A 27,980-nucleotide genomic window follows, 5' to 3' on the forward strand; every position below is an offset into this window, starting at 1 on the left:
AGATCAGCAAAGAGGAACATCACCACCTTTAACATTAAGTTGAAAAAACCAAAGACCTAGTCTTGAAAAAAGTCAGTCTGTATGTTAACTTAAGGAAGTTCTTCGTAGACCACTATTTAGACTTCTTTGTAGCTTCAAGCTCACTCTTAGCCTCTTCACCTCAATCAATGTCTCACTTAGCTTGAAGTTAGATTGTTGCTGCAAAGACTCAATTATGGCTTTTTGGACTAACATGTTCTTAAGCCTTTAAGTCAAGTTCTTAACATTCTTGCCAAGCTCATCGTTGGTCACCCTTTAGTTGGTGTTGGAGGCCTTAAGCTTCCTTATCGTCTCATTGAAATTGTTAAGGTCCTAGGCATAAATCTTAATGTCTTACTCAGTTATGAAGTAATGAGCCAAAGATCAATAGCAATGCATCAAACTTTGCCCCATATTTTAAAGACGGAGGTAAAAAACTTATCAGAAACTGTAAAAGGGAAAAGAAAATTCGAGCTAAGTGATAAGAAATAATTTAAAAGGAAAAAGCTAAACTGAGATTGATGATATGAATACCTTTCTTTGATAAGGACACCTGGGTGATCTTCTTTATCACGTTATGATCTTTGTAGGCATTTTCCAAGGAGTTGAACTTTATGTTGATTGCCACCTTTTTCAAGGTGAGCTAGAGCTTGACTACATGCTCTAAAGGAAAGGCCTCAGTCCTAGGCTTCTTCTCAAGCCTTTGGGCAACACTATTTTGCTTTATTTTTTGAAGTGTGCCAAGACTCTTGTCACTGACTTGGCCTAACTGAAAATATGGTGGATTAATTATTTTAATACCCTTTGAAGGGACACCAAGCTAATAAGGGCCTTTACCTTTTCTATCCCTCATTTACCCTTGGAAAGTTGGACAAACCAAGACATGTCAAAATCTCCATCTCAACTTGTTATATCTAGAAAAGGAATTGAACTAAGTGTTAGAATAAAATTGAAAAAAAGCAAGAGCAATATAAAGTTACTTTACACCTACCTCAGTACTTGACCTCCTTAAGAACATTAGAGGAGGTCAACTCATAAGCATCAATTATTAGCTTCACTTATTTAAAAAAGTCCACTATTATGTCCTGAGTACCTAGCTTGTCTTCATTTAAGAGATTGATATTATCTTCTTAAAAAACATCGGGTCCATTATTTATTTCCCAAACCCCCTTTATTTTTTCTATCAAAGAAAGAGGCAACTTTATATTGAGCTCAGGCAGTTAGCAAAAATCCTTTTCGTGGAATGAGCTGTCACATAGAACCAACTCTTATCATGTGGATGTTTCTTCACCATAAAAAATTCTCTAAATAAAGAGACAGTGGGAACTAATCCTAATTCTCTACAAAGAATAATAAATCTTATCATGTACCGAATAAAATTTGGATGAGCTTATTAATAGTTAAATTGTAAGATAAAATAATCTTTACAATAAGAAAGTGTAAAAAAAAAAAAAATTAAGTTCGACCATTATAGACTTCTAATCACCCAAATTTTATTAAAGCCTAAAGGAGTGGTGATCCAATCATCAGAGGTCGACATTATTCTACTGTATCTTTTTGCAAGAAAATCAAATTTGACTTTTTTTGCACAAGCATGATGAACAAAGCACAAGTTAAGGTAGTTTTCGAGGTTAACCCTACTTTTTAAGCTCTGTATCACCTTCTTTGGGGTTATAACTAAGAAGTAAGGGTATAGTAAGAAATGAGGTCTTTATCATCATTTTTAGAAACCTCTATTTCTCCTTCTTTTTTACCCCATCCTTGACATGGTTGGACCCTTCCACTTGCTTAGAGCTCTAAGCCTACTTGGTTTTAAAAACCTCATTGCCCGACGACTTAACTTGTAAAGAAGAAGCAAGCCTTTGAATCTAAATAAGGGTAGAGACCTCCACTACGTTGAAGAAAAAAAAAGTTGAAAAAAAGTCAGAAAGCTTTTTAGACTCAAAGAACGAGTAAGAGTTAGACTCTAAGCTTAGATTATTGGATCATTAGGAAAAAGAAAAAAGATAAAAAAGATGAAAATGTTGAGAATGATGAGGATTATTAAAAGGCAGAGTCGACAAAAAAGAAAAAAGTCACAAAAAGAGCCAAACTAACCATAGCTATTGGAACTGAAAGATTCTATAGGTCAAAATCAATTGTGGTAAGGAGCTCATCCATACCATGATATACCTATTCTTTCCTTACTTAAGCATTGTCTTCAATCTATTTTTTATCCTGAGCAAACAAAGGATTTAACCATTAAGCAACTTGATGATAGTCTCTTTTTACAATGACAAAGGAACCTGATTATTTGAACAAAAAGCTTTATGGTCAAGTTGACCTCTCCTTACTTCTACCCTAAAGTTATTAAACATGTTAGAATCAAAATACATAATGAAAGAAAAAAAAATGTCTCAAAAAGTTTGAAAGTAAAAAGGTCAGATGAAAGATGGCTAGAAGTATTAGAGGTCTGTTAAATCTAGTCGGCTTGAGAGCTAGAAGTTAGTGAAGTGAGGCACTAAAGCCCTAAAAGGCCCTTTATATAACTAATTTAGAGATCATATGAACATCATAGATTAAGCCACATCATCATAATAGATATTGAAAATGACCCTTTGCATTTTCAGCCTTCATATATTTAACTGTCAAATTTTTTCTCATTGATAAATCTATATTCAAATAAATTTGCACGAAGAGCATTTTGGTCATTTCAACACTAATTTTACTGTTTAGAGTAACATATCGCCACATCAACCATGCATTCATAGCATGTTAAGTTCCTTAATGGCTCAATATGAAAGAAAAATCACAAAGTCTCATGTCAGCCATCGAGATAATGAGATGATGAGTGAATTATGAATATCGCAAAATACGATGTCAACCACACTAACCCACGTCGGTAACACCACTACGAGACTAACCAGTATTGTCCTCATTTGCTACTCACCGCCTCAATTAAATGAGGTCAGAATAATCATCAATATAAAAGTTTTCAAAGCTCACACTCAAGTACTAGTTCAGTCTTACCAAGGATGGATCAAATTGGTCTCATTCAAGGTTGTTAGCCAGATACCTCCAACTACTCGACAAGAGATAGAATGTTAAAAGTATTTTTAGGTTCAAAGGATAAAAGGATTTTTCTCCCATTAGTATAAGTTAGCAGATAACTAAAGGCATTTTGGACTTTTCGATCGAATTGACGTGTCAGGTTGACCTAAATTCATGAGTCCACATTAGCTCAGCCACTTCATTGAGTCCACATGTTAGACCCCCAAAGTGCTAACTTGACATGCCTTAAATGAAGAGTCAGCTACCACATTAGCTCGGACCTACTAGGTCACCCCTAACCATTAAGGCTAACCTTAGATAGTCTAAACTACCTGCAACCTCTATCTTACAAGTATAAATAGTACCATCAAAGTACTTTTCAAGCATCTTACCTCTTCATATTCTTTGTTTTTTCCTTCCTATTTCTTAATCAACCACTAACTTGAGCGTCAAAGCATAAACGTTGAAATCATTCTCAACCTTTATTATTAATTGCTATATTTTATTCTCTCTTATGATTTCAAAATTTTATCCTTCAAGATCAACTCGACATAAACAATTCTTATACCAATGAATCTTATTAAATTGCTAATTCCTAAAACCATTCTTTATTAAAAAATTAAAAAGATGAAAAAAAAACTATTAAAAAAAAGAGAAAAAAAGCTTTGGCTAAGCTCAACCATCTCGATTTTCTTTTGGGCTTTTTTCAATTTCTACGTTAATAGAATTGACTTCAAATCTTAGCTAACCTCACTTTGATGACCATTATAGTATATAAAATATTAATTTAATAATAATAAATATTAATTAAATAAATTTAATAATATTGTAATAATATTTAATTATTATTTAATTATATTAAATTAATATTAATTAATATGAATTAATTATCTAATTAAATATGTATGGACAAAATTAAAATTAATTAAATATATAAAGACAAAATTATCCAATAAATATTATTTTCAATTTATGATGAATTGGAAATGCAATTCTTAAAGGAGAGTAAAGAATTGCTATTTTTTGTTTTTAAGGAATTGACATTTCATGGAATAGTTATTCTTTACTGAAAAAATGGACTAAACAATGTAAAAAAAAGTCATGAAAACAATGGGGGACGAAATTGCAATTCTTCCCAACCAAACATCCCATTATAGTATATAAAATATAAATATTGTCTTTGTTTTGAGTAACCAAATCAAGAAATTAAAACCTGAATTCTTAAAATGAAGAACAAAATTAGACAAATAAGGAATAGGAATATGATGAATCCAAAAAAGAAGCATGATCCAAATCGTGATCGTGACCCCAGAAACATTGCAAATAATATTACAAAGTACATTATATAAAAAAATGAAATAATATAAAACTTAATTAGTTTAATACAAAATTGGATAGTCCTCTTTGTATTTTGTGTATATTGTATACGTAGTGTAGTCAAGACAACATCACATCATTGAAAGAATAGTTATTAAAGACGAAAATATGTTCATTCGAGTACCTTTTAAGTTTTAACGGTAAAAAAATGAACAATAATTAATGTAATTTTTATTTTGTTCATCCGAAATTGAAACAAATAAAGTCAAGACTTTAAAAAAAATTCAACACCATTGGCACTCGTTTGTTTTTTCTTTTTAATATCATGAAAGGTCTTTAAATTATTATTTTTTTTAGGTTAATGTTACAAATGATTTATATATTATAAAAAAATCTAATATGATATTTAAATTATAAATATATTAATTAATATGATAATCAAAAAATTATTTATTCATTACGTATCATCATTTTAAATTAATTATCTTACAGATAAATATTATATTAATTAATAAATTTATAATTCGAATATTACATTAAAATTTTTTAAAATTCAAATATTACATTTAATATTTTATTATAATTTAAAAATTATTCATCACATTAACTTTTTTTTTTTAATTCTAATTGGTCCATTCAAAAGTTTTTGGTACAATCCTACCATTGTCCAAAAAAAGTTATCACTAAAAACAAATGCCATTAAAATTCAACATTGAATTATTGTGCGAAAGAAATTGCTAAGAAACATTTGGCCGGTCTACTTAAACTAGGCTGTCTTAGTCTTATCGACCAAAATCAAGAAAATTTTGCCTTTGTCCATAATATGAAGATGTTATATTTTTTAAGTTTCTCCTTATCAAAACTCCAAAGAACTTAGGAAATCACACACACAAGTATGTCTTCCTTAAAGATAATTAATTGCTACAAGGGTTTAACTAACAAGTACCCTTTAAAGTTACTATATAAAGTAATTAATTTTTTAACATATGGAACTTTAAAACAATAGTTGTCAACTACTCTATTCATTAAAAACTAAATTACTATAAATAGAATCTTAACTAATATTAAAAAAATGCTCTTAGGGTACTTATCTGCAAAATTCTAAACCCACTTTCAAATTGATTAAAAATCAAATCGTAATAAATTTTTTTTTGTGCTAAAATCGTAATAGATTTTGAGAATTAATGCAGTGGGAAATTAAGTGGAGAATGAGAAGGAATTTGCCCAGAATTTTTTTTTTTTTTTTGGGTTTTTATCATGGTTAATTAAGGTGAGGAGGATGACACAATTGTGTCGTTTGAATGAGAACATCCATAAAGATATATAAAAGCTGTCCCCAATTGGTTTTAATGGGGACAACTCAGCAATGTAATGTAATTTACGTCTTTCTTCTTCTCCAGAATCTTCCTCCAGAAGCTTCTAAGCATTTCCTTTTCCATATCTTTCTTGGTAATTGGTGTCTTTCTTCTTCTTCGGAAGCGTCTTCTCCAAAAAACTTCAAAGCATTCCCTTTTCCATTTCCTTCTAAAAATCCCTCACTCACGATTGAGTATTATTTTCAGTGTGGTGGAGAAGGGTTTTGCGAGAAGAGGTTTTGTGATTTTTTTTTTTAAATAAAATGAAAATCCCGTAGAAGTTTCAAATCTTCGACTCCGTTCCAACGTAATACAATAAAGCTATGAGAAAGGAAGAGGAGGTATTGGAATTTCTCTCATGGAAAAATGTGTGTACGAAGTTTGGAAAGAAAGTAATGTAGGGATGTCCTTTTCTTAAAATTTTTTGTGGTTTTCTATCTAAATGCTTGGTTTTGGCATCTGGGTATTGTTTAGATTGGTTTAATTTGTAGAAAAATTAGTTGGGTATTGATTGGTTTAGTGGGATTTTGGGGTTTGCGTTCTTAATCAATTGGGGTTTAATTAGTTTTTTTTTTCTGCTAGGTGAATTTTTTTTACTATGAATTATGATACTTTGAAAATGGCGAAAAACATGCAAAAAATAATGATTTTTTTACATGTTTGTTGATTTATTTTGCATTGATGAAGTTAGGCTAAGAGTTGTGATTAAAGATGCACAGTGAGTTTTTATGCATCAGCCTATATGCATGTGTTTATGGAGCTTTTTTCTTTGCATGTTTTGATAGAGATTTTGCTGGATATCACTATTATCTTTGTTTGTATTTTTTTTTATGAATGCATGAGTTTTTTATGGTGTTTGGTGTTTGAAAATTGTTGACATATATATAAATTTATAAGTTACTTATAAGTAATGGCCAGCAACATTCAGTTTAAGCAGCCCAACCCAAGAAAGCAATTTGAGTAGTTGAATGCTTGTCTTTACCTCTAATGGATCCCTGCAGATGACCACAACTTTGGAGGGAATCCTGATTTTCTCTTCTTGCAGGTGGATATAGTTTTCCTAGAAATGGTTGCATTCAGATAAAGTACTTTATTTTTTGATTATTTCTGATAAACATTTATAAATAATGGTTTAATAGTAATCGTTTTGATAGACATGCCCATCGAGTGGCTGTTAAGAAGTCAGATTTTGATAGTCATCAGCATAATGTGATAATACTTGGTTAACTAATTTTGTGTAAGCAAAATTATACTGGTCTTCATTCAGATAAGAAAAAAAAAAGGTTTATTTCAATTCAACTTTAGATTGTAACTGATTTGAAATGGGAATATTAATTGCTTAATCGAAGATTATATGTTTCTATAAAAATATGATTGAAACTTTTAAGCTTTTGGTTTCCTTAGATAGTATATACACTGTTCATATCCTAACTACATATAATTTATAAATAAATTGTAGGAGAATAGAATAGTGATGTGTTTAATTAATCTCAATTTTGATTTGAAGTTTTTTTTTAATTAATATTAATATATATAATATATATATTATGGTTGAATTAAATAGATTTGTGTAAATTTAGCTGTATGCCCCATGTAGAGTCTGATTATTACGCTCTTTAGTAATCTAAACCATATGAGTTAATTTGCCTTTTTTCTTTCAGCCTTTTCATTAATCGATCTTTTATTTTCATTCACCGTTATGTTCTCAAAAAAAGGGTTATTGATGGTAGCTGAAGCCTTGAATCTTTTCCCAATTAAACCGTATATGTCTACTTTACCAAACATCCAATTGTTGAATTTTTCTGATCTTACTTTGTTAATGAATTACAACGGATACAAACAAATTGTTGTCCTACAGAGCTTGGAGACACATGCAAAATAAGGAATCATAGAGTCAAGAACCAGAACGTTTAACCTGAAACCATCTTTGCACAATCATCCTCACAAAAAGAATTTAAAGGAACAAAACAGTTATCTGAATTTTTTTTATTTTTTATTTTAAAAATTTTTTTTTAAGGTTTTCTAGATAGATTGATACTTGGATAAAGAAGGAAAAAAGAAAAGAAAAAAAATGGGAAGGCTATTTGTAATCACTCTTGAAGAAAGCATTTATGGTTGCAAGCACTGCCATATCCATCGTGCTCTGCTTGATGACATTATTTCTAAGGTTCTTCTTTTTGCTAACAAAATCAAATGATCTGTCTCCACATTTTTTTCTTCTTTCACGTGTTTCTTTCTACATTGTTGCGTGCTTTGTGAAATACATTAGTTTCTTTTTTGGGTTATTTTGTATCCTTGGTTCCTTCGTGAAGTTTTGTTGGCTTATCTAAAATTTGTAAATATGTGACTAATGGATCAAAAATAATGAAAATGATTGAACCCATCATCGGATTTAACTGAAACAGATTGATTCTTCTTTAGGTTTGGTTGTTGAAGTTTTTCTGAGGGATTCCATTTGTCATGGTATTTCCCCTTGATAATAGAAATACAGCAGAAACGTTGCACATAATATTCAATTGTAATTTTTTTTTTTTTTTGCAATTATGGATGTTACTTTGGAATTAACATTTACTTACAACTTTGATGGATGAAGAAGTCATTGGGATGAGAGAAAGTCTAAGAATCATCACGACTGTCTCATTGAGAATGATTGCCTCTTTCAATTGTATGGAGGCTTTTAGTTGGTGCTAGAAAATAAGTCACTACTAAGTACTATATAACTTCCTTTCTATTTTGATTTTGTATCAATTCCTAAATGGACATTGACTGGTTGAATTGGGGGTTATTCGGTTTTATGGCTAATATGTTGTTTGATATTGTAAATTTGAAACATAAAAAAATTGAGACAAAAGGAAGAAGTAGAAGAAGTGATTTGTACATCAGTCTATCATTTTAGTTTGAACATTCTTGTTATATGTTTTAAAACCACCTTACCCTCTTTTTCCTGACTATTAATATTGATTTTATTGTGATACAGTTTGACTGGTTCCAATGTCCATAGACTATACGTAATTATCATCATACGAGGCTTCTTGCATAATGCATACACTAACAGCAAAGCTATTTTGTTGCTCGATGGATGAAAAAAATGAGAGATATGAAAGTGCGGTGATATTGTCAATAGCCCTTTCCTTACTCAAAAATCTAAATGGATTTTCTGTCTTATCTATCTCTTCATCATAATCACGCTCTTCATTGTCCCATGTATTATGTCAGCTATTGCTTAGCAACACAGACACATACTAACCTCATCATTTACCTGTGTTTCAGTTTTTTCACTGTAAGCATGGAAAGGCTTATTTTTTTGATAAAGTGTAAGTGTTTCATTGTCCTATACCCTATAAAGCCAATTTTTGCCTACTTACAATGTTGTTTAGAAATATTCTTTTATATTCAAAAATCATGCTCATGTTTTTCTACTATATTACCATATATATGCTTTCTTTGCTGCAATCAATGAAAGCTATGCATTTGTAAGGTCTTGATTGTGGTATGATATGTCCTTTTATTTCCTTTCTGTTTATTTGCATATAAAAATGAATGAAATCATCTTATTTCTACTAAATAAACAACTAAAAAATCAACAATTTGAACCAGTCAACTAGTTGCTATTCTAGACAACCCACTGGCAAACAGATAGCTAATAATCAATAAGTCGGTCATCCTTTTCTATGATTTGCCTTCATTCTTCATATTGTTTGTTTAACATCTAGATTATAAGTGAAGCATAGTAATTGTTACAAGAATAACCATCGAGTAGCCAAATGCAAAATGCCAATGATGGATTTGAGTCTTGGGGCACGTTTCATTACTTAAATCATATGCATTCTGCAGATACAAATGGTTCAAACAATGTATTTTCTTTCTTAATGCATAACGATGTGAATATCACAGCAGGAGAGGAAGCATACCGCATGATGATGATTAAAATGCACATTGTTTTTGATAAAATCTGTGTTGGGTGTGGCTCAATTGTGGGATGGAAATATGTAAAAACTGGCTTAGCAATTTTGAGTTTTGCTGGTTTGATTTCTTTACAAGGCTTAATTGCATGAATTAATTTCATAGAACATTTTTCCCTTTTGCTAATTGTGTGAATGAGTGTAGGAGTCTACACATGAGAAGACTAAGAAGTACAAAAAGGGAAAATTCATTCTTGAAAGGTGCCATATCACTGTTTCTTTTGGTTGCATGCAATATTTCAATGTTCTCAAATGTCAATTTAACTGTGGAACATGATGTAAATTAGAAATTTATTGATCTAGGATCTTCCATTTGTTCTCGAAGCTCTGTTTCAGGCTCGAATCAATGTAAAAGTTTCCATTTTGATATTGATTTTGTCTATTTTTGTTGGAAAGTTGAGGCATGTTTTTTGAATTTTTGCATGGAGAGCAGTGATTTTATTTATTACTTTGTGGAAATTACTATGTTATAGATGGAGAAGGATTGGGGAGGATCTGTCAGCATTGGCCAAGGAGGTGGCGAGGGTGGAAACCATCCGAGCATATGCGGATGAGGGTTCTAAAAGACCATAGCTTATTGGAATTCTGAAATGCTTGTTGAATTTAAGAAAGGCCTTGAGAGTAATTACTATTTATATTGTTCTGGGATTTCAGTTGTCCTGACTCAATATAAAAACATGTGTTATAGTTGTTCAATGGTTGAAATTAAGTTAAAACTTTATTCATAATAGACTCGGTTTAATTGATGCTTTTACTGTTTTTTAATTTTCTTGCAAAAAATGAATAGAAAGCAAAAGATAAAGAAAAAAACAATAGAAACTAAGCAGTCTCCAGACTGCAAGGAACTGCATTTGATTGTATATGTTAATAATGTATTAAAAAATTTAAAGGGTAAATTTGAGAAAATATTGTTTTACGGTCAGTGGACAGACGAAGTTTCTAGATGTCGTAAGGGGAGAGGCTTCTAGATTTGAAAGGAGAAAAGAAAAAAGAAAGGAAAACAAAAAAAAAAGGGGAGAGAATGATCGAAAAACAAAGCAAAAGCTTATGGACATCACAACCGAAAAAAATTAGAAGAGAGAAAAGGGAAGGAAAAAGAGAAAGGGAAATTGAAGAAAGAAGCATGATTGGATATAACAACAAAAGGAGGGACTCCATAAAGAAACTCATAGCACAACACACCAAGACACTAGCATCATGCTCTATGCTTTCAACTGTGGTGAACAAAAAAAGAAGTGAAACTTAGTTTTGTCTTATGCTTACTGTTTTGGATAGCTATGAAGTTTCATTTTTTAACCTAGAACTGCTCGATAACAAACAAGCTAAACTAATAATGAAATGAGAACTGATGGAGCATTACAGCTAATCCCTTGATTCTAATTGTGCTAAGCAGCAGGACTTGAAGTATGCGAAAAAATCTTTAAGTTCTAATTTCTCTTTCATGCAAGGTAACCAACGCACTGCTTTGAATTTTCACGAGTATTTATTTATCTTTTCTGTTGCTTTTAATTATTACCTTTTCATTGCTCGATTCAGATGTACGTAATTTGGATTGGATTAATCATATTTTTAGTTGCTTTAAATTTACTTTAGGTGGTCAATTTTGATGAATTTAAATGCTTTAAATCATGTCTTGATATAGTAATTTCTCATTATCCTCATTAATTTGGCATGATTTTTCCCATGAGCATTTTAGTTTTTATTTGCTTTTGAAAGAACTGTCTGTATTTTAAATACATCTTGTTATTATTTTATATGTTTAAATAGGTTTACAGTTTATATGTTTTAAGATAATGAGAAGCTACGATTACACTATTGAAAGGTTCTAGAGCTCAATCTGCAGAAGAGAAGCAGAGGCTATTCAAATTAACGAGAGAATTCAATTTTAATCAGGAATTTGGGTCAGAACCATACACATCAACTACCCAAAATTCAAGAAAGAAGCACGATCGGATATAACCATACATCAGATGGGTTCTATTCTCAAGAGTTTAGGGTGGATTTTGGAGTTAAGCTTTTGGATCTTCATGCTATGGATGATACAGAGCTTTTGTCTAAGGTATGATTATAGGAAACTGCATATAATATTGTAGGAGAGTTTCACAATCGTTGATTGCTTGAAGTTTAGATTGATTTCATGCAACTCTATTATTTTTCTTTCATTTTTGTGATGAAATGTTAAGATAGTTCTGAATGTTGTTTACTTTTAATACATTTTTTAATTCAGTTGAAATTTTATTTCAATTTAAGTTTAGAAAGCATATTTTTCTTTTTCCTTTAGAAATAAATTTTGATTTGATTTATTTGTGGCATGTTATCTTAGAACCTTTTGAGCCATGCTCGGTGAAAGCATTTTAAGATGAATTTAATGTGACAATTAACTGGCAACAAAAAAAGCAAAGTTATGCTGATGCCTCCACTGCATTATTCTCTGCCAATGAAAATAAAAAAGAAATCAACACATAAGAAAAGCCCTCAGCGAAGCAAGGGTAGAAATCTAGTAGATTAAATTTCAGCTGCTTAATTGGCGACAAATTCAAGGTCTACTACTTTCATTTGAGTTTGGTTAGGTGAAAGCGCCTTGCGATTTTATTATGAAATTTTTATGTATAGAAGTCTTTTTTCATTGTCACATTTTTTTTTTTAATAGCCAAGTTTTCAATGTGGAACCATTGATCATTGTGAAGTCGAATTATAGGAATCATGTGCGACAACTGCTAAAAGAGTCGACTCTGGACATGAATACAAGTTTATTGACAAAAGAGTTGTAGACTATGAATTTTGCCCTACACATGTTCATATGGGCCTTTAAGTGCAAAATATCTTTCACTTGTGCTACTTTCCGTTGTTAAAAAGGGAATTTTGTATTTCAAACGGACTCTACTGTTGACATAGGAGCAATTTTCATACAAATGAAAAACGTACTATTTTTTTGGATTGGATAGCTGTTGAATGGCTTATGTTCTAGAAAGATTCATGAGCAGCTATACATGGCTCAAAATGTTTGTTCAAAACTCAGCCAGATTCGTTCATTTTCATTTAGGTCAATTTAGTTTCAATTTAATATTAAAATAATTTTATATAAATAATTTAATTTTTTAATATTTTTAATTAAAATTAACTAAAAATTAGTTATTTAATAATAAAATATTTTCAAAAGCTAGATTAAATTGGGCTTGAGCTTAAAATTTCTACCAACTCGTAGACAAGTCTCATTTATTTTTATACACAGACAATGCAAGAGTACATAGTTATTTAAAAGATATTGCAAAGTAATTATTTATATAAAAAAACTGTCAATATTATTTAAAATTCCCATGGGTCTTTGAAAAAAAAAAAAACTTGAGATATAAACAATTGTCAATTTATTTGATAATATATTTAATTATTGTCAATTTTTTTATTGATTTTTCTCTCTATATTGAAGGGTTGTTTTTTTCGTCTCTATTTTTAGTTTTGTTAGGGGTTGTTTGATTTATGTGCTACCTTATCTTGATGTTACCTGCATGCATTCTCATTGAATTGTTTATTAACTTGAATATAATTTCGAATCCTATGCTATGGATTAGTTTCTACCCAAAAGAGTATTGTCCGTTTTTTGTGTTCGTGTTAATTAATTAGAAAAAATTAACACTATAAAAAATCTCAATAATATGGATGGCATAGATGAAATTTTTTCATTGAAAATTGTCAATGAATTTTCAACAGTTAATCAATAGAAATTTGAAAAAAAAATAGATTTTTTTTTACTAACAAAATACCGATAGAATTTATCAATAGAAAATTATTCATTAATATTTCATAGGTGATGTTGTTGTAGGAAATTGGCATAGGATTTATTAACAAAAAAAACCCATCTATAATCCGTCTGTAAATTTTTTAACGACGGATTACCGATAGATTTTTTCCATCAATAAAAAAAATTTGATTAAAATATTTTAAAATATATTTTTCAAATTAAATTGGGAGGGAAAAAAATTTTAATTACCAACAAATTTTGTTGATAATCTGTCTCTAAAAAACAAAATTATCAATGGATTCCATCAATAATCTATCATTAAAAGTGAAAAAATTTTGCATTACCGACAAAAGTTTCATTAATAATCCATCGCTAAATCCTTTAAAAGAAAAAATCACATTCCACTTTTTCTATCTTCCTCGATTTTGAAATCCCTTACTTTTTTTCTCTCCTCTCTTCTCTCCTCTTTCCTCTCTTTGTTGCCGTTGGTGCCTCATTCTCCTCACAGTTAGCCCGTGAAGACTCATCCACCCTTTTAACACGGCTGTGATTCCACCTATTCGTGAACCACCATCAGCCTCCCAATCCACCCCATTTCTCCAAAATTTTGTCTTGCTCTATTCGTGGATCATGCCCTTCTTGCTTCCTTGCACAAATACTAAGTTGAAAAATGTAAATATACGTTGAAATTTTGTGTATTCAAACTAATCTATGTTGAAATATTGTTGTTTGGTTAGAAATGTTTTTTTTTTTTTTTGTTTATTTAAACTAGAAATAGGCATTTATGTGATTGCGTTGAACTAGAAATAAAAATTTTTGTATTTGTGTTGGAAAATAAAATCTCAATATCTAACTTTAAACCATACTTGTGTTGAAAAATTTGTGTTGAAATTTTGTGCTATTAGACTAAATATGTGTTGAAATTTCATATTTTGGCTTGAAATAAGTATTTTCATTTTTTGTTTATTTAAAGTAGAAATATGCATTTCTGTGTTTGTGTTGAAGAATTTGTGTATTTGTGTTGGAAAGCAAAATCTCAATCTCTAACTTTAAATAATATATTATTGCATATATACTTGTGTTTAAGAATTTGTGTTGAAATAATTCATTATTGTTGCTTACTTTCTTTGGACTGAAATGGGCAATTTCTTTTTCTTTTTATTTGAACTTGAAATAGACATTTCTTTGTTACCGCAATAAAAGCATAATCTCAAAGTAAAATTTTAAAAATATTTTGAAACTTTAAATAAAGTATTATTACATATGTACTTAATACAATATACTAAGAATTATATTTTTTAAACCTTTATGATGATGCAATGATAGACAAAGATCATCATTGGATATATTCTCGTTTAGATGTAAATAGATACATTAGTCAAAATTTCTATGATGGTGTAAAGGAATTTATTGGATATGTTTATTCTCAACCATACTTTGTAAGTAATGGGAAGATTAAGTGTCCTTGTACCCTTATGGAAGAATAGATAGTTTTTAAATGTGGATGATGTGTGAGCACCTTTATTATAAAAAGTTTATTCTTGATTATATGAGTTGGATCTCACATGAAGAATTAGAAGTAGGATAACCATCAACAAATAGGGATACCTTTGAACAAATTAGTAAAGAAGAATAGAAAATCCATATACTAGAATGGTTATAAATGCTATCTATCTTGATTTTGGGGTGAATGCTTCTCACGCTAGTGATGCAAGAGTTGACAAGAAAAATTTAATGCAGACGCAATAAGCTTCTATTCTTTGTTGAATGATATGGATGAATAATTATGGTCAGGTTATATAAAACATACAATCTTATTTGCTATATTGTAACTTTTAAATTGTAAATTAAAATTTAACATGAATGAGTCATGTTTTGATCATCTGATGGGCATAATGAAAGATATCTTGTTGATGAATGATAAATTACCAAAAAACTTTCATAAAATGAAAAAAAAAAAAAAAAGGATGATGAAACTTTGACTTGGTTATAAAAAAATTCATGTATGCAAAAACAATTGCATGTTGTTTTATAAGGAAACAACAAACTTGACATATTATTTAATATGTGATCATCCTCGATATTTAAGAAATAAATCTAGTAATGAAAGGAAAAATATATTTCTTATAAAATCTTACACTATATCCACTGATACCGAGACTTCAAAAACTTTATATGTCAACTAAAATTGCTAAATATATGGCATGACATGCCTATAATCAAAGTCATGATGGTATATTTCAACATCCTATTGATGGTAAAGCTTGGAAACATTTCAATCGCAGTCATGAATCATTTATACTTGAAATTTGAAATATAAGATAAGGATTATGTGTTGATGATTTTTGTCTATTCGGTCCAAGTATGAAACCATACTCTTGTTGATCAATAATAATAGTGATGTACAATTTGTCACCATGGTTGTGTATGAAGAAAGAATAAAGCTTGTTAAATATGGCCATTCCATGAAACAGTAATCCAGGTTAAAATATTGATGTTTTCTTGAAACTTTTGATAAATGAGTTAAAAATATCATGGTACTTATGATGCATATAAAAAATAAAACTTTCATTTGAGGGCAGCCTTTTTTTGGACAAGTAATGATTTTCTCACATATGGTTTATTGTCTGGATAGAGCATTCATAGAATTTTATTGTGTCCTTATTACATGGGACATGAAAAGTCTTTTCAATTGGCTTATGAAAAGAAGCCTCATTTTTTCGATTGTTATTGTTAGTTTTTGCCTCTTGATCATCGCTTTAGAAGGCAAATACATAAATCTACAAAAAAATATTAAACGTGACTCCCCTATTATTTCATTATTAGGTGAAAAATTTTTAGCTTAATTAGATAGCTTTCCTATTGCACATTTGGCATGAAATGTAATGATAGGAAGTTAGTTGATTTTGGTGAAAGTCATAATTAGGTGAAAAAAAATATATTTTAGGAATAGCCCCATTTGCATACCAATCTTATTCAGCACAATTTTGATGTGATGCGTATTGAATGTAATATTTTTGACAATATCTTTAACACAATAATGAATGCTAAGGGTAAAAGTAAAGATAACATAAAGGTTAGACAAAATCTTAAGGTATATTGTAACTGACCCGAGTTGAAACTAGTTAAAAAAAATATGAAAGTTTTATGCCTAAATCTTTTTACACTTTAAGCAAAAAGTAGAGAAGAGATATTTGTACATAGATTAAACAATTAAAACTTCTTGATGGTTTTGCGTCTAATATAGCTCGATGCATAAACATGGCTAATTACAAGTTTTATGAGATGAAAAATCATGATTGTCATGTTTGCATGCAATAATTGCTTCCAATTGCCTTTTGTGATTTGGTGTCTAACTTCATTTGTGAGACAATTATTGAGCTATCTCATTTTTTTAGAGATCTGTATTCTACTAAATTACATGTAGATCATACAAAAGTGTTAAAAAAATCATTGTACAAACAATTTGTAAATTAGAAAATATTTTTCCTCTAAGGTTTTTTGTTTCTATAGAGCATTTGCCAATTCATTTGCCTAACGAGACAAAAATTGGTGCACCTATTCATTATCGATGTATGTATTCATTTAAGAGGTAATATATTTTAGTTGTTAGACATTAACATTGATTAATTTAATTTTTCATCAATAACATTTATGTTATACTATGATGATTATTATGTTTCTTTATCATCTCAAGAAAAAATACACCAATTGAGCATTTGTTGAAGCATCTATATGTGAGGCACATGTTATCGAAGAGATATTTACTTTTTGCTCATTATATTTTGATCCACATGTGTTAAAAAGATTGAATCATTTTTCAAGAAATGATATTAGAAGAGTTGTGGAATTTAAGGGATGGTTTTGGGTATTCACTCATCATGGCTGAGCATTAGATCCACAAGATAAGTTTTAATGACTATTAGCGAATGAGCATACCATGACACACTTAAATGTTTTATTAAATTGTGAAAAGATAAATCCTTACATTGAGTAAGTATTATGTCAACTGTATAATGGATTGTTTCTAATTAGTTTTTAAGTTTTTTCTAATATGTAATTTACAATGATAAGATATTTAATGACTCGATAATAAGAGAATTTGTAAATATAAGTGCTGTAAAGTTGGAGAAAGCAGACGATGTAAGATTTTCGCAATGGTTAAGATGATTTTTAAGTTTAGAACATAATAGTATATACGAATAGAAATCATATTCTCATATAATTAAAAGCAATGATCAATTTTAATGTTTTACGATTAGATAGGTTGAAGAGCAAAAGGGCAAAATTGATCATTGTCTAGTTAAGATAGCTTATGGCCTAAGACACATGGTTAGTTGTTTCAAATGTTAATTTGTGAATGATTTTAAGTTTCATACAATTAACTATAGTCAAACTCAAAAGATAATGAATTATGGGGTATGTGTGAAAGAAAGTTGTTGCAATGATTATAAGCATGACTTTTAAGGTATTTTAAAAAATATCATTGAATTAGAGTATTTTAAAGTAGGAAATAAGGTTATACTTTTTAAATGTCATTAGCTTAACATGGAGAAGAGAGTAAGGGTAAATTTCTATTGTGGTTTTATTGAAATTAAACACAATTCAATACTTACTAGTAATAAATCATTTGTCTTAGCTTCGTAAATACATCAAGTTTCATATATAAGCTATCCTTTTAGAAGAAGAGATTGAAATTATTGGTGGGCAGTCTTCAAAATAAAGGTCAAAAGCGCATATCGACTAAGTAATAATGATAGATATGAAGAACAAATGACTAATTTAAATGAAGACGTATACCAATAAGTTGAAGTTTTTATTCCATGAAATACCTCATAAAAACTTGATAATTCTACAATTTTTGTTGCTAGTGATTATAATGAAATAGATTATGAACAAGTGATTTGAGTAGAAGAAGAAAAAAAATGATGATGATGATGATAATGTTGATAAAGAAAAAGGAAAAAAAGAAGATGATGATGATGATGAAACACATGAGTTTGCTTATTCTAGCAATGATTGTTATATTAAGTATGACTTTTAATGATATATATAATGTGGTCAATATATGTAACATTAAATATAATAATTGATTTAGGCTATTTTAATTATAATGTTTTAATATGTTTATTTTTATATTTTTTCTTATTTCATCTAAGATTATAATACTAAAGTAATATTATTTTTTTTTTTGTTTATGAAATGTCTATGCTTTATATGACAGATATAATTGGATGTCATGCAAAAAATTCTATTCACTAAGGTGGTTCTACAGCAAGATTGATGAAAAATGATTCACATATTGGGTAATCAATAGCACTGATATAGCATGATCCATCATACAAGTCATTTCATACCAATACAACATGATTCACGATACAAGTCATCTTTAGTATCAATACAGCATGATCCACTTTACAGGTTATCTTTCGCATCGATTATGGATGATCCATCGATGAAGTATGACGTAAATCCATCATTCACCAATGAACCACCACTTTAAAAAAAAGGTACAACAAAAAGGCAAAGGACTAAGAAAACAAACAAAGGCTTAACAACTTCTATAGATCCAAACAAGCGGTTGGGGATTTCTTCGCTAAAAGAAAGATATGACATATTTTTTACTATTAATTTTTTCTTAGTATTTGCTTTTGAAAGAATTCGTGTAGTTTAACTAATCTTACTAACAAATGGATGTTGATAGTTATTTTGAGCAATCATTGGTTAGCTTAACAATTTTAGGAATAATTCAAGCAAATTTTACTGATCTTTGACCAACACGAGGTAAAGTTCATAGGCTAGTGAAGTATTGATGTTTGATAAATTTAAGGTAGTGAATATTTATTTTTTGAATATATTTCTATTTGATTTGAATGAAAAGTTTAAATTTTTATCAACAACTTATTGTACTCCTATTAATTATGCTAGGAAAAATGTCAATGGGCTGAGTCAGATGATGCTCTTATTCAACTAGCATGGAATAATATTTTTAAAAATCAATTAAAAATTTGTTGTCCAATGAGAGAGAATTAGCAATGAAAGAACATGAAGTTGATAACATCATATACTACAAAGGGACAGAGTGAAAGTGGATTATAGCTTTGATTTGGGATGTTTTCATTAAGAATGTATGGAACATTTCGAAATGGTAAAACATCTTTACCAAAACCAAATGAAATCATCAAATACAAAAAAAAGATAGATTACGAAGCATACTGGCTGCTCGATTGCATTTCTTGTTTATAAAAGGATAATAGTATGATTTTTTTATGAGTTATTTTTATTTTCATATGTTAATTTTATACAAATTTTATTGTTACATATTTCATTTAAATGTGTCTAAACAAATGCAATCACTTGAATTGCAATGAGAACCCATATTTACAAAAGTTTTGAATCATACTCACAGATGTTTAGGAGGACGTGGTGATTTCGTTGACAACAAGTTCAAAATTGTCAGTGTATGTGACTTTCCAATGACTTTGTGAATACTTTCAAATTGCTGTCTTACTTTATTGAAAAAGATAACATGTATGTTTTGAAATGCAAAAACTTTGTGAAAAGTGATGATGTGTAACTTGCTTTATGATTCTGATTGTGTATCGTAATTATTGGTGAACTATCTTTATAGTATATTATAATGAGATCACATTTATGAAAGGTAAAAACTATTGCATATTTACATTGTGATTCTAGTTGTGTATTGTGATTGTTGATGAAGTAGATAGTGTAGTAATTGAAAGCCTTAACATTGTAAAAAATTTAGTATTGAACCATATAGTGTTTTGTGCTTGTTAAGATGCAATGAATTTGTAAATGTGAAAATTATTTTGTATTTTGCTTTGTGATTCTAGTTGCATATTGTGATTGTTAGTGAAGTAGATAATGTAATAATTGAAAACTTAAACATTGCAGGAAATTTAATATTGAACTATATATTGTTTTATGCTTACTGAGATACAATGAATTTATAAAGGTAAAAGCTATTACATATTTTGCTTTGTCATTTTGGTTGTGTATTGTGATTGTTGATGAAGTAAATAGTATAGCAATTAAAAGCCTAAACATTGTAGGAATTTTTGTATTGAACTATTTAGTGTTTTCTGCTTAGTGAGATGCAATGAATTTGTAAAGGTGAAAACTATTACGTATTTTGCTTTGTGATTCTAGTTATGTATTATGATTGTTGATGAAGTAGATAATGTAGTAATTTAAAGCGTGAACATTGTAAGAAATTCAATATTGAACAATATAGTGTTTTGTTCTTATTGAGATCCAATGAATTTGTGAAGGCAAAAACTATTACGTATTTTACTTTGTGATTTTCGTTGTGTATTGTGATGGTTGATGAAAGAGATAATATAGTAATTAAAAGCCTAAATAGTATTTTATGTGTATTGAAATACAATGACTTAGCCAAAGGTAAAAACCCTTACGTATTTAATAATCAAATTTAACGTTGTGAATTGTTTGAACTTATCTTATTTTATTGATTTATACAGGTAAAATGGAATGATAAATGTTTTAAACTTTTTGTAGGAAAACTACACTGCTGCATTAGCTCCGAAATATGGTGAAGACTTTTTCAATCATCTAGATTTCAATCCATAACATGGACTGAAGCTATTGGAGGGGTTAAAGCTACATGCACTCATGTATATAGCTTTGGATCTATAGATAGATTTAAGGACCTATTTTACTCAAGTCAGTCCATTGTTGCAGTAGCAATGTCTCACCTGTTTGTGCTCCATCATTTGTGCCTTCTCAGCATCCTCAACCTCAGATACAAGAATAGATAATGAGTTGAGAATTGAGTTAAGGTCTTTCATGGATCAGATGATACAGTTGATGGGGTCTAGATAATTTTCTAAACATAATGACAGCAACACAGATTCTGAACTAAGAGATGCAGCAACATAATGACATGTTTTTTAGGACTTGTATCATTAATTTTATGGATGTTATGAATATTTTTTAGTACTATATTTTACAAATGTTAGAGAAGTTAAGAATATTAACTTTATAATTTGAATTGTTTTATAAGTTATTTTATGGATTTGATATGTGGATTTTATATTTTAATTAATAATAATAGAAATAATAAGGTTCTTAAATAATTACACATGCTTTACTTTTAATTTACATGCTTTTTAAATAATTATAGATTAAATTAATTAAATTATCAATAAAATTATAATTTTATAGATAGATTTTATTAATAGAATTTCATTATTCCAACATATTATTGATAGATTTATCGATGAAAAATCACCATGTAATGATCGACTATCAATCTATTATTGACAAAATTTATCAACAAAATTTTTATTGACAGAAAAATTTTATCGATAAATTCCATCGATAATTACTTACAAAAATTCAATGTTACTAATGGAAAGGCATTTCTAGCTTATGTACTATCGACAGACTTTTTTTGTCGATAATTTCATCGATATTACCATTACCAATGTAAAATTGACTAATACCGAAGAAAATTTTCATCAATAATGGTGATTTTTTTGGTAGTGTAACTTGAACTTTTAATGATTTTTTATCGAAATTTTTTGTTGTACGGGCTCAGTGCATTTTTTTTCTTTTTTTTTTTAGGGATAACACTTTCAAAAAGATAAATTTGAAGGTTGAAATGGTAACATTATTTAGATTTTCATGATACAAATATAAGCTACTAATAATTAAAAATGACTACTCAAACGTCCAAAAGCACTTGGTTGGGGGAGAGAAATTGATAAGAAACATTCTTGCAATCTCTATATACAATCCTTACTTGGTATCATCAACTTGACAGTGCATATTTTTCATAAAAGGGAAATTGATAAGAAATTCCCCTTAAATTAAAGAATTCAGTGTCATGCAAAATTTGTCAGTGCATATTTTTCACAAATGGTTTAAATTAGACATTTTTTTGTCTAAGTTAATTCGAGAATTGAGAGTCATGAATTATAGGCAATGCACTTTTTTAAATTTAAAAATTTTGTTAACAATAAAAAAATGAATAGTATTATAAATACCTGGAAAGAAAGAGAAATAAAATTAATGGTAATCATGTATGTAAATAATGTAAATTTTATAGATTAATAATTATATTTTTGAATCTTTCCACTTTTTCTTTGGCAGAACAATTTTTTACCAAGTTTTTAAATTGTTTTCTTTTCTTTTTCTTTTTCTTTAGGCAAAGTCAAAGGTGTCCCGCCCCAAAACCAAGATGCAACATGATCATATTACCTTGAAGTAAACACCAAAGTAATACGAAGCTTTCTCTTTTAATCATTTTAAAATTCTTCAATAAACTAATATAGTCTGTCAAGTAAAATCTATTTCTTTAATCTAACTAATGATAAATCTTTATATATCCAAATACAAACCATAAAAAAAATACAAAACTGTTTCATCAAATCTCATTTGCCAACATTGTCTCCCACGACTAAGTAATCTTTCCTATTTGATCTTTTAACTTTTCACAAAACTAAGCAACTTATCACTTACTTATCTGTAAAGAAAAAGTAAAGGGGAATGAGCAAACTATAGCTCAGTAAATATAAGCTCACACACGTTATCGGATCAAACATCGTTTTCATACATATCATATAGATCATTCAAAACATTCATCAAATCATAATGTCAAAACATTTCAAAGATCATCTTTCTATCAAACATTTTGTAAATTCATAAATCAATATAAAAACATGTCAATTCATAAATCATTGCAAAATATGCTACCATTCAAATATCGTAATCAAACCAAATCATAGATCATTCATTAAAAATTATCGTAAATCATCTTTATATACAAATCATGGATCAATCTTTAAAATCATCATTAATCATCATTATCATTAGTTTATCATTAGTTACGGTCACTGCTATAACCCGTGACACTGATCATATCGATAATTTCATCCTCATGATCATTGCTAACTATTATAACCCACTAGCCAGGGCCTTACGCTAACTATTTTAACTTGTTAGTCAATGTCGTAGAACTAGTTCTGGTGTCGATGATCCCACTTCCCAGAGATGTAAAAACGTAACTATCATAAAATCATTCTTTAAACAAAAATCACTTTCTCAATTCATTCATAAGCATGATCCATCATTTACATAGCAAAAATACAAAATAATCATATGTTTGATCCTATTTTCATATATCAAAAATAAAGAAATAAAACATTTATTCATTTGGAAACATACATATATACATAGATTCAAAAACAAATAAAGTGTGTGAGATTCTACTTACCTCCTTTCGATTCCACCATTTAGTTTTTCCCCTAAAATAATTAATGGTCTATTCAAGATCATTTCAACACATCAGAAATTAATCAATCCTTTTTTAGACCATTTATACAAAAATCAACTAAGTTACACAAGGGTTAACTCAACTAATTAATACTGACAGCATGAGCTCCTTTCACTAAAACAATCATATCTCAAGATATCCAACTTAGAATTAAGATTTCTTTAATACATTAGAAACTAGACTTGATAAGCTTTTTAAACATATATGGCCCATCTCATGATTCCTTGTGGATTAATCATAATAATTTTTATAATCCACATCATATGCTGCTGCCAACAGCCTGTACATCTTCTAATAAAAATTATGCATTTATTCATAGGAAACTCCAAATTCAATTTTGCTTATTTCATTAGAAAGTAGACTTAACAAGCTTTTCAAACATGTATGGCTCAATTTTTAATTCCCTGTATAAATTTAAGATCATTTTCGCAATTCAACTCTAATGCTGCTGCCTTATAGCCTGTATATCTTTAAGTAAAAATTATACAACTCTTCATAAAAAACTTGGATTCGACTTCCGTTTATTTCATTAGAAAGTAGATTTAACATGTTTTCCAATGATATATAATAATCACAGAAACAATCTATCCATTAATATGAAATTCTATTTTAATTTATTATTGTAGATCATAGCATCTCATCCAAAAACAGAATTTCTCCTTCAATCTTTAAAAACTCAAATCTCCACTTTCAGCCTTTAAACTCCATTCAATAATCATCAACAAATCTTAAGAACATGAAATAAATAAAGACCAGTAATTTATCCAAATAGATCATGAAGATTAATAAAAGATTTTATAATTTTTTTGGTTTTTCTCTCAAAACTTCAACTCCAAATAATAACAATCAATATAATATTTTTTCTTAAATAAAAAGACGGCATATACTCACCTTGAAGGGATTAAATTTATTATAGTCTCTGATTTTGAATTGTCAACTTAATTTTTTATATTCTTTAACCTCATGGAAGATGAGAAAGAAGAACTTTTATTTCTTTTCTATTTCACGATGGTTAAATTTTCTCTCATATAATACTTCAAGCATTTTTTTTACTAATTAATCTCTTAATAAATTAATGGGCTTTAATATTAATCTAACCTAATTATCATTTGGGTTGGGTATTACAAAAGGTCAATTACTTATGTTCGAATTAATCAGGCGAAAGTTCACTGAAATTCTATGACTTTTTTTTTTTTTTTAAACATGGAAGTCTTTGTCATAAAAGTTCAAAGTCATTACCAAATCTATTTTTTAATAGGCAGTTGGTGATCATTAAAAATGCTCTTATTCCACACAAATCAATAAGCTGAAGAGCAAAGATCCATGGGAAAGAAGAATAGGAACAAAAAAAATCAATGGAAAAAGCGGCTTGATTCAAATCCTGGAAGCAGATTGTCCATTTCCCTTCTAGATGTTAGAAAGTAAGTACCACTACTGTCATCTTTCCTTCTTAATTTTTATTAGTAAAGCAAGTTGATTTCTAGTGAGAATAATTTGATATTTTTACAGGGAATTGGACTCTGAACAAAGGAATGATGATATTATTAGTAGTATGGATGATGATATACTCTGCCATATCATTTCTTTTCTTCCTTTTAAAACGGCTGTCCAAACCAGTTTCCTTTCGACCCGATGGAAAGATCTATGGAAGAGGAATTTTCCAGTGAGGAAAGGAACCATAGATGATACATTTATTGCAATTTCAAGCTTTCTCCATGGTTTTTCTGATCAATCCCAGCAACCAAGAAGTAATTTTGGGTTCCAATTCAATTTTGGTAAAGGTAGTTTCCTCTCAGCTGCTGGTGAACCTAATAAAGCACTGCATCTTGATTTTTCCAATGTGAAGCATGAATTTCCATGGAGGTTTGATTGGTTGCTGGAGATCAATGACCCAAGCTACAACCACTGGTACAATTTCTTGCTATCAGACTTTGATATCCATACTCACCGACCATCACCCTTTATATTCAAAGTAAAAACCCTTCACCTAGTATCAGTTTCTTACCTTTCCAGCGAGGCAATTTCTTCTATGATGTCCAATTTCGAGTTTCTTGAGAGTTTGGCAATAGAAAAATGCAATGGCTTAAGATCTTTACGAATAAAAGCTGGTAATCCAAGGCTTAAAAAATTAACAATCTTGGATTGCCAACAATTAGAATCTATCCATCTTAAGTGTTACATTAATTTGCAGTCACTACGATATCGAGGAAAATTATTGTCTTTTGAATGTGACGATCGTGGCTCATTTTGGTTTGGGCATTGGTATAATGCTTTCTACCTAAAAGATGCCATGCTTGATTTGAGACAAGGCCCTGGCTATAGCAACATTAGTAGTTGTGGATTTAAGTCGATCTTTAACCGCATTAAACGTGTTGAATCTCTTACACTTTGCCGATGGATTTTTGAGGTATGTTTCAACTATAACCTGCCCATTATTCTAGAATAAAATTTCCAATTTTTATGTGTTACCCGTATTCAACCTTTGATTACTTTTGATGTACTTAACCTCGGCCCTTAGGCTCTTAATTTCTCCTTTTTTCTCGTTTCTTTTAGGCATTGATCTGCCCTATGCTACCGTTTTCTCATTTTCTCTGGGGCTTTCAACTCGTACAGCTAAAAGAGTTATGGTGGATTGATTATTCAAAGGAGAGATACAATAGTAATGCCTTAATTTCCTTTTTGAAGCTCAGCCCTCGATTGAGAAGACTCTATATCACAGTAAGTCATCATTGCTTTAACAATATTGATTGATGCTATATTACTCTCTCCATAATTAAGCAGTTGCAAATCAATTGTTGTCAATCAATCGCTCTGAATTTTGCGATTCCAACAATTATACCTTACAGGTTGATCCTAAAAGCTATAACAGGACAAATACAACTGAGTATTCAGTAGAAGCCGCGTGGCTTCCAAGATTAGAAGATCTCAGGGTTGTGAAATTGGAGGGATTCCCAAATGAAAAGGAAGAGATTATATTGGCAAAGAGGCTGAAACAGGAATTCAATGTGGAACCACTAATTGTAGCAAAGTCAAATTATTTGAATTGTGTGAGACTTCTTGTAAAAAAACCTAATGATGATGATGAGCTGCTAAAGGAAAGGAAAGATTCATACAAGTTTATTGAGACAAGAGTTGAACATTTGTATGATTTATGCCCTAAACATGTTCACATGAGCTTGTAAGAGAATTTTTTGCTTATGGTTTATTTCTTTGTAAGATTAAGGGAAAAGATATAATGTGGTTTTATTTTGTTTATTTCTTAAGTTTATTGAGCATGCAATGTTTTTAGGATTAATTATCGAATGGAAATACCTTTTAGGAAATTATCTGAAATTAGCAATAATCAAAGGTCTTCATTTTAATTAAAAAATGCCTTTAATTTATTTTTTATTTCCTATCTAAGGTAAAAAAAAAATGGCATGTTAATAAGATTCTTGTTCAAAAATATGCCAACCCTTGTAGGATATAAAATAAATTATGCAAGCAACAGTCAGCACACAACTCATGCAAACTGTGACTCAATGATTTTTTCTTCTTGGCATACAATTGGGGAGAGAATTAGTAATTCCTTTAGACTTTTTTCTTCTTCCATCGAAATAAAATGTGCATGAACCAAATTTGTCACAGAAGAACAACGGTTATAATTGACAATTAATAAAGCAGATTACCAGTTAACTGGCAGCACTGTCAAAATATTAGCTGAACAAAAAAGGAAAAAAATCTACAATCAAAACAATCAAACACTGAATTCAATTGAATTGGCCTTGGAAACCCAAGATAACCATAAAGTAGCTTTTGAGCTCATTAATTTTTTTCAATAATGACTTGAATTCACACAGATAACACCTAATACTTAATTCAATTAATTTATATAATTATTTTTTTAAAAATAATAACTAACAAATCTAAAATTTAAATCTTAATATTTATAAACTTTTTTCTTATTCTCACTATGATCTCTTTTGTAAAATAAATATATACACAAAATTAGTAACTGCAGGCCCGTACTTTCTTGTCTAATTTCCCATATTCAATCTGATCCATTTTGGGATTAATCAAACTTTCTAACAGGGAATTGGGTAGTTAAAGAAAGCATAAAGAAGAGATTTCCTAGTTTGTTTACCAAACTACCGACGTCTCGTAACTCAACAGAAGATGTTGTAATTACTATACTTTTTGGAGTTTATTTATAACAATATTGATTGGTGTGAGGCTTTTAAACCATAAAATTTTCATACGAA

At 29.3% G+C, this 27,980-nt stretch overlaps 1 protein-coding gene and 1 long non-coding RNA gene across 3 annotated transcripts; both read left to right on the forward strand.

Moving 5' to 3' along the window:
- Positions 1-5,659: 5,659 nt before the first annotated feature.
- On the forward strand, positions 5,660-10,704 carry LOC111295080 (uncharacterized). 2 transcript variants are annotated; one of them, XR_016327634.1, is made up of 4 exons: positions 5,660-6,061; positions 8,698-8,823; positions 8,991-9,034; positions 10,156-10,704. It is a non-coding gene; the product is annotated as an uncharacterized LOC111295080 (long non-coding RNA). The 2 variants fall into 2 exon arrangements; XR_016327633.1 differs by lacking the exon at positions 8,698-8,823 and having other exon boundaries at positions 5,664-6,061.
- A 14,298-nt stretch (positions 10,705-25,002) lies between these two features.
- On the forward strand, positions 25,003-27,031 carry LOC111295188 (F-box protein At2g39490-like). Its single transcript, XM_022888578.2, has 4 exons — positions 25,003-25,160; positions 25,249-26,146; positions 26,293-26,457; positions 26,586-27,031. Exons 1-4 carry the CDS (start codon positions 25,063-25,065, stop codon positions 26,919-26,921), a joined length of 1,497 nt encoding a protein of 498 aa, XP_022744313.1. The 5' UTR covers positions 25,003-25,062; the 3' UTR covers positions 26,922-27,031.
- Positions 27,032-27,980: the final 949 nt, after the last annotated feature.

This window comes from Durio zibethinus, chromosome 14 (assembly GCF_047325235.1).
Source record: "Durio zibethinus cultivar Kanyao isolate XHJ-2024 chromosome 14, ASM4732523v1, whole genome shotgun sequence".
Taxonomy (NCBI): Eukaryota; Viridiplantae; Streptophyta; class Magnoliopsida; order Malvales; family Malvaceae; genus Durio; species Durio zibethinus.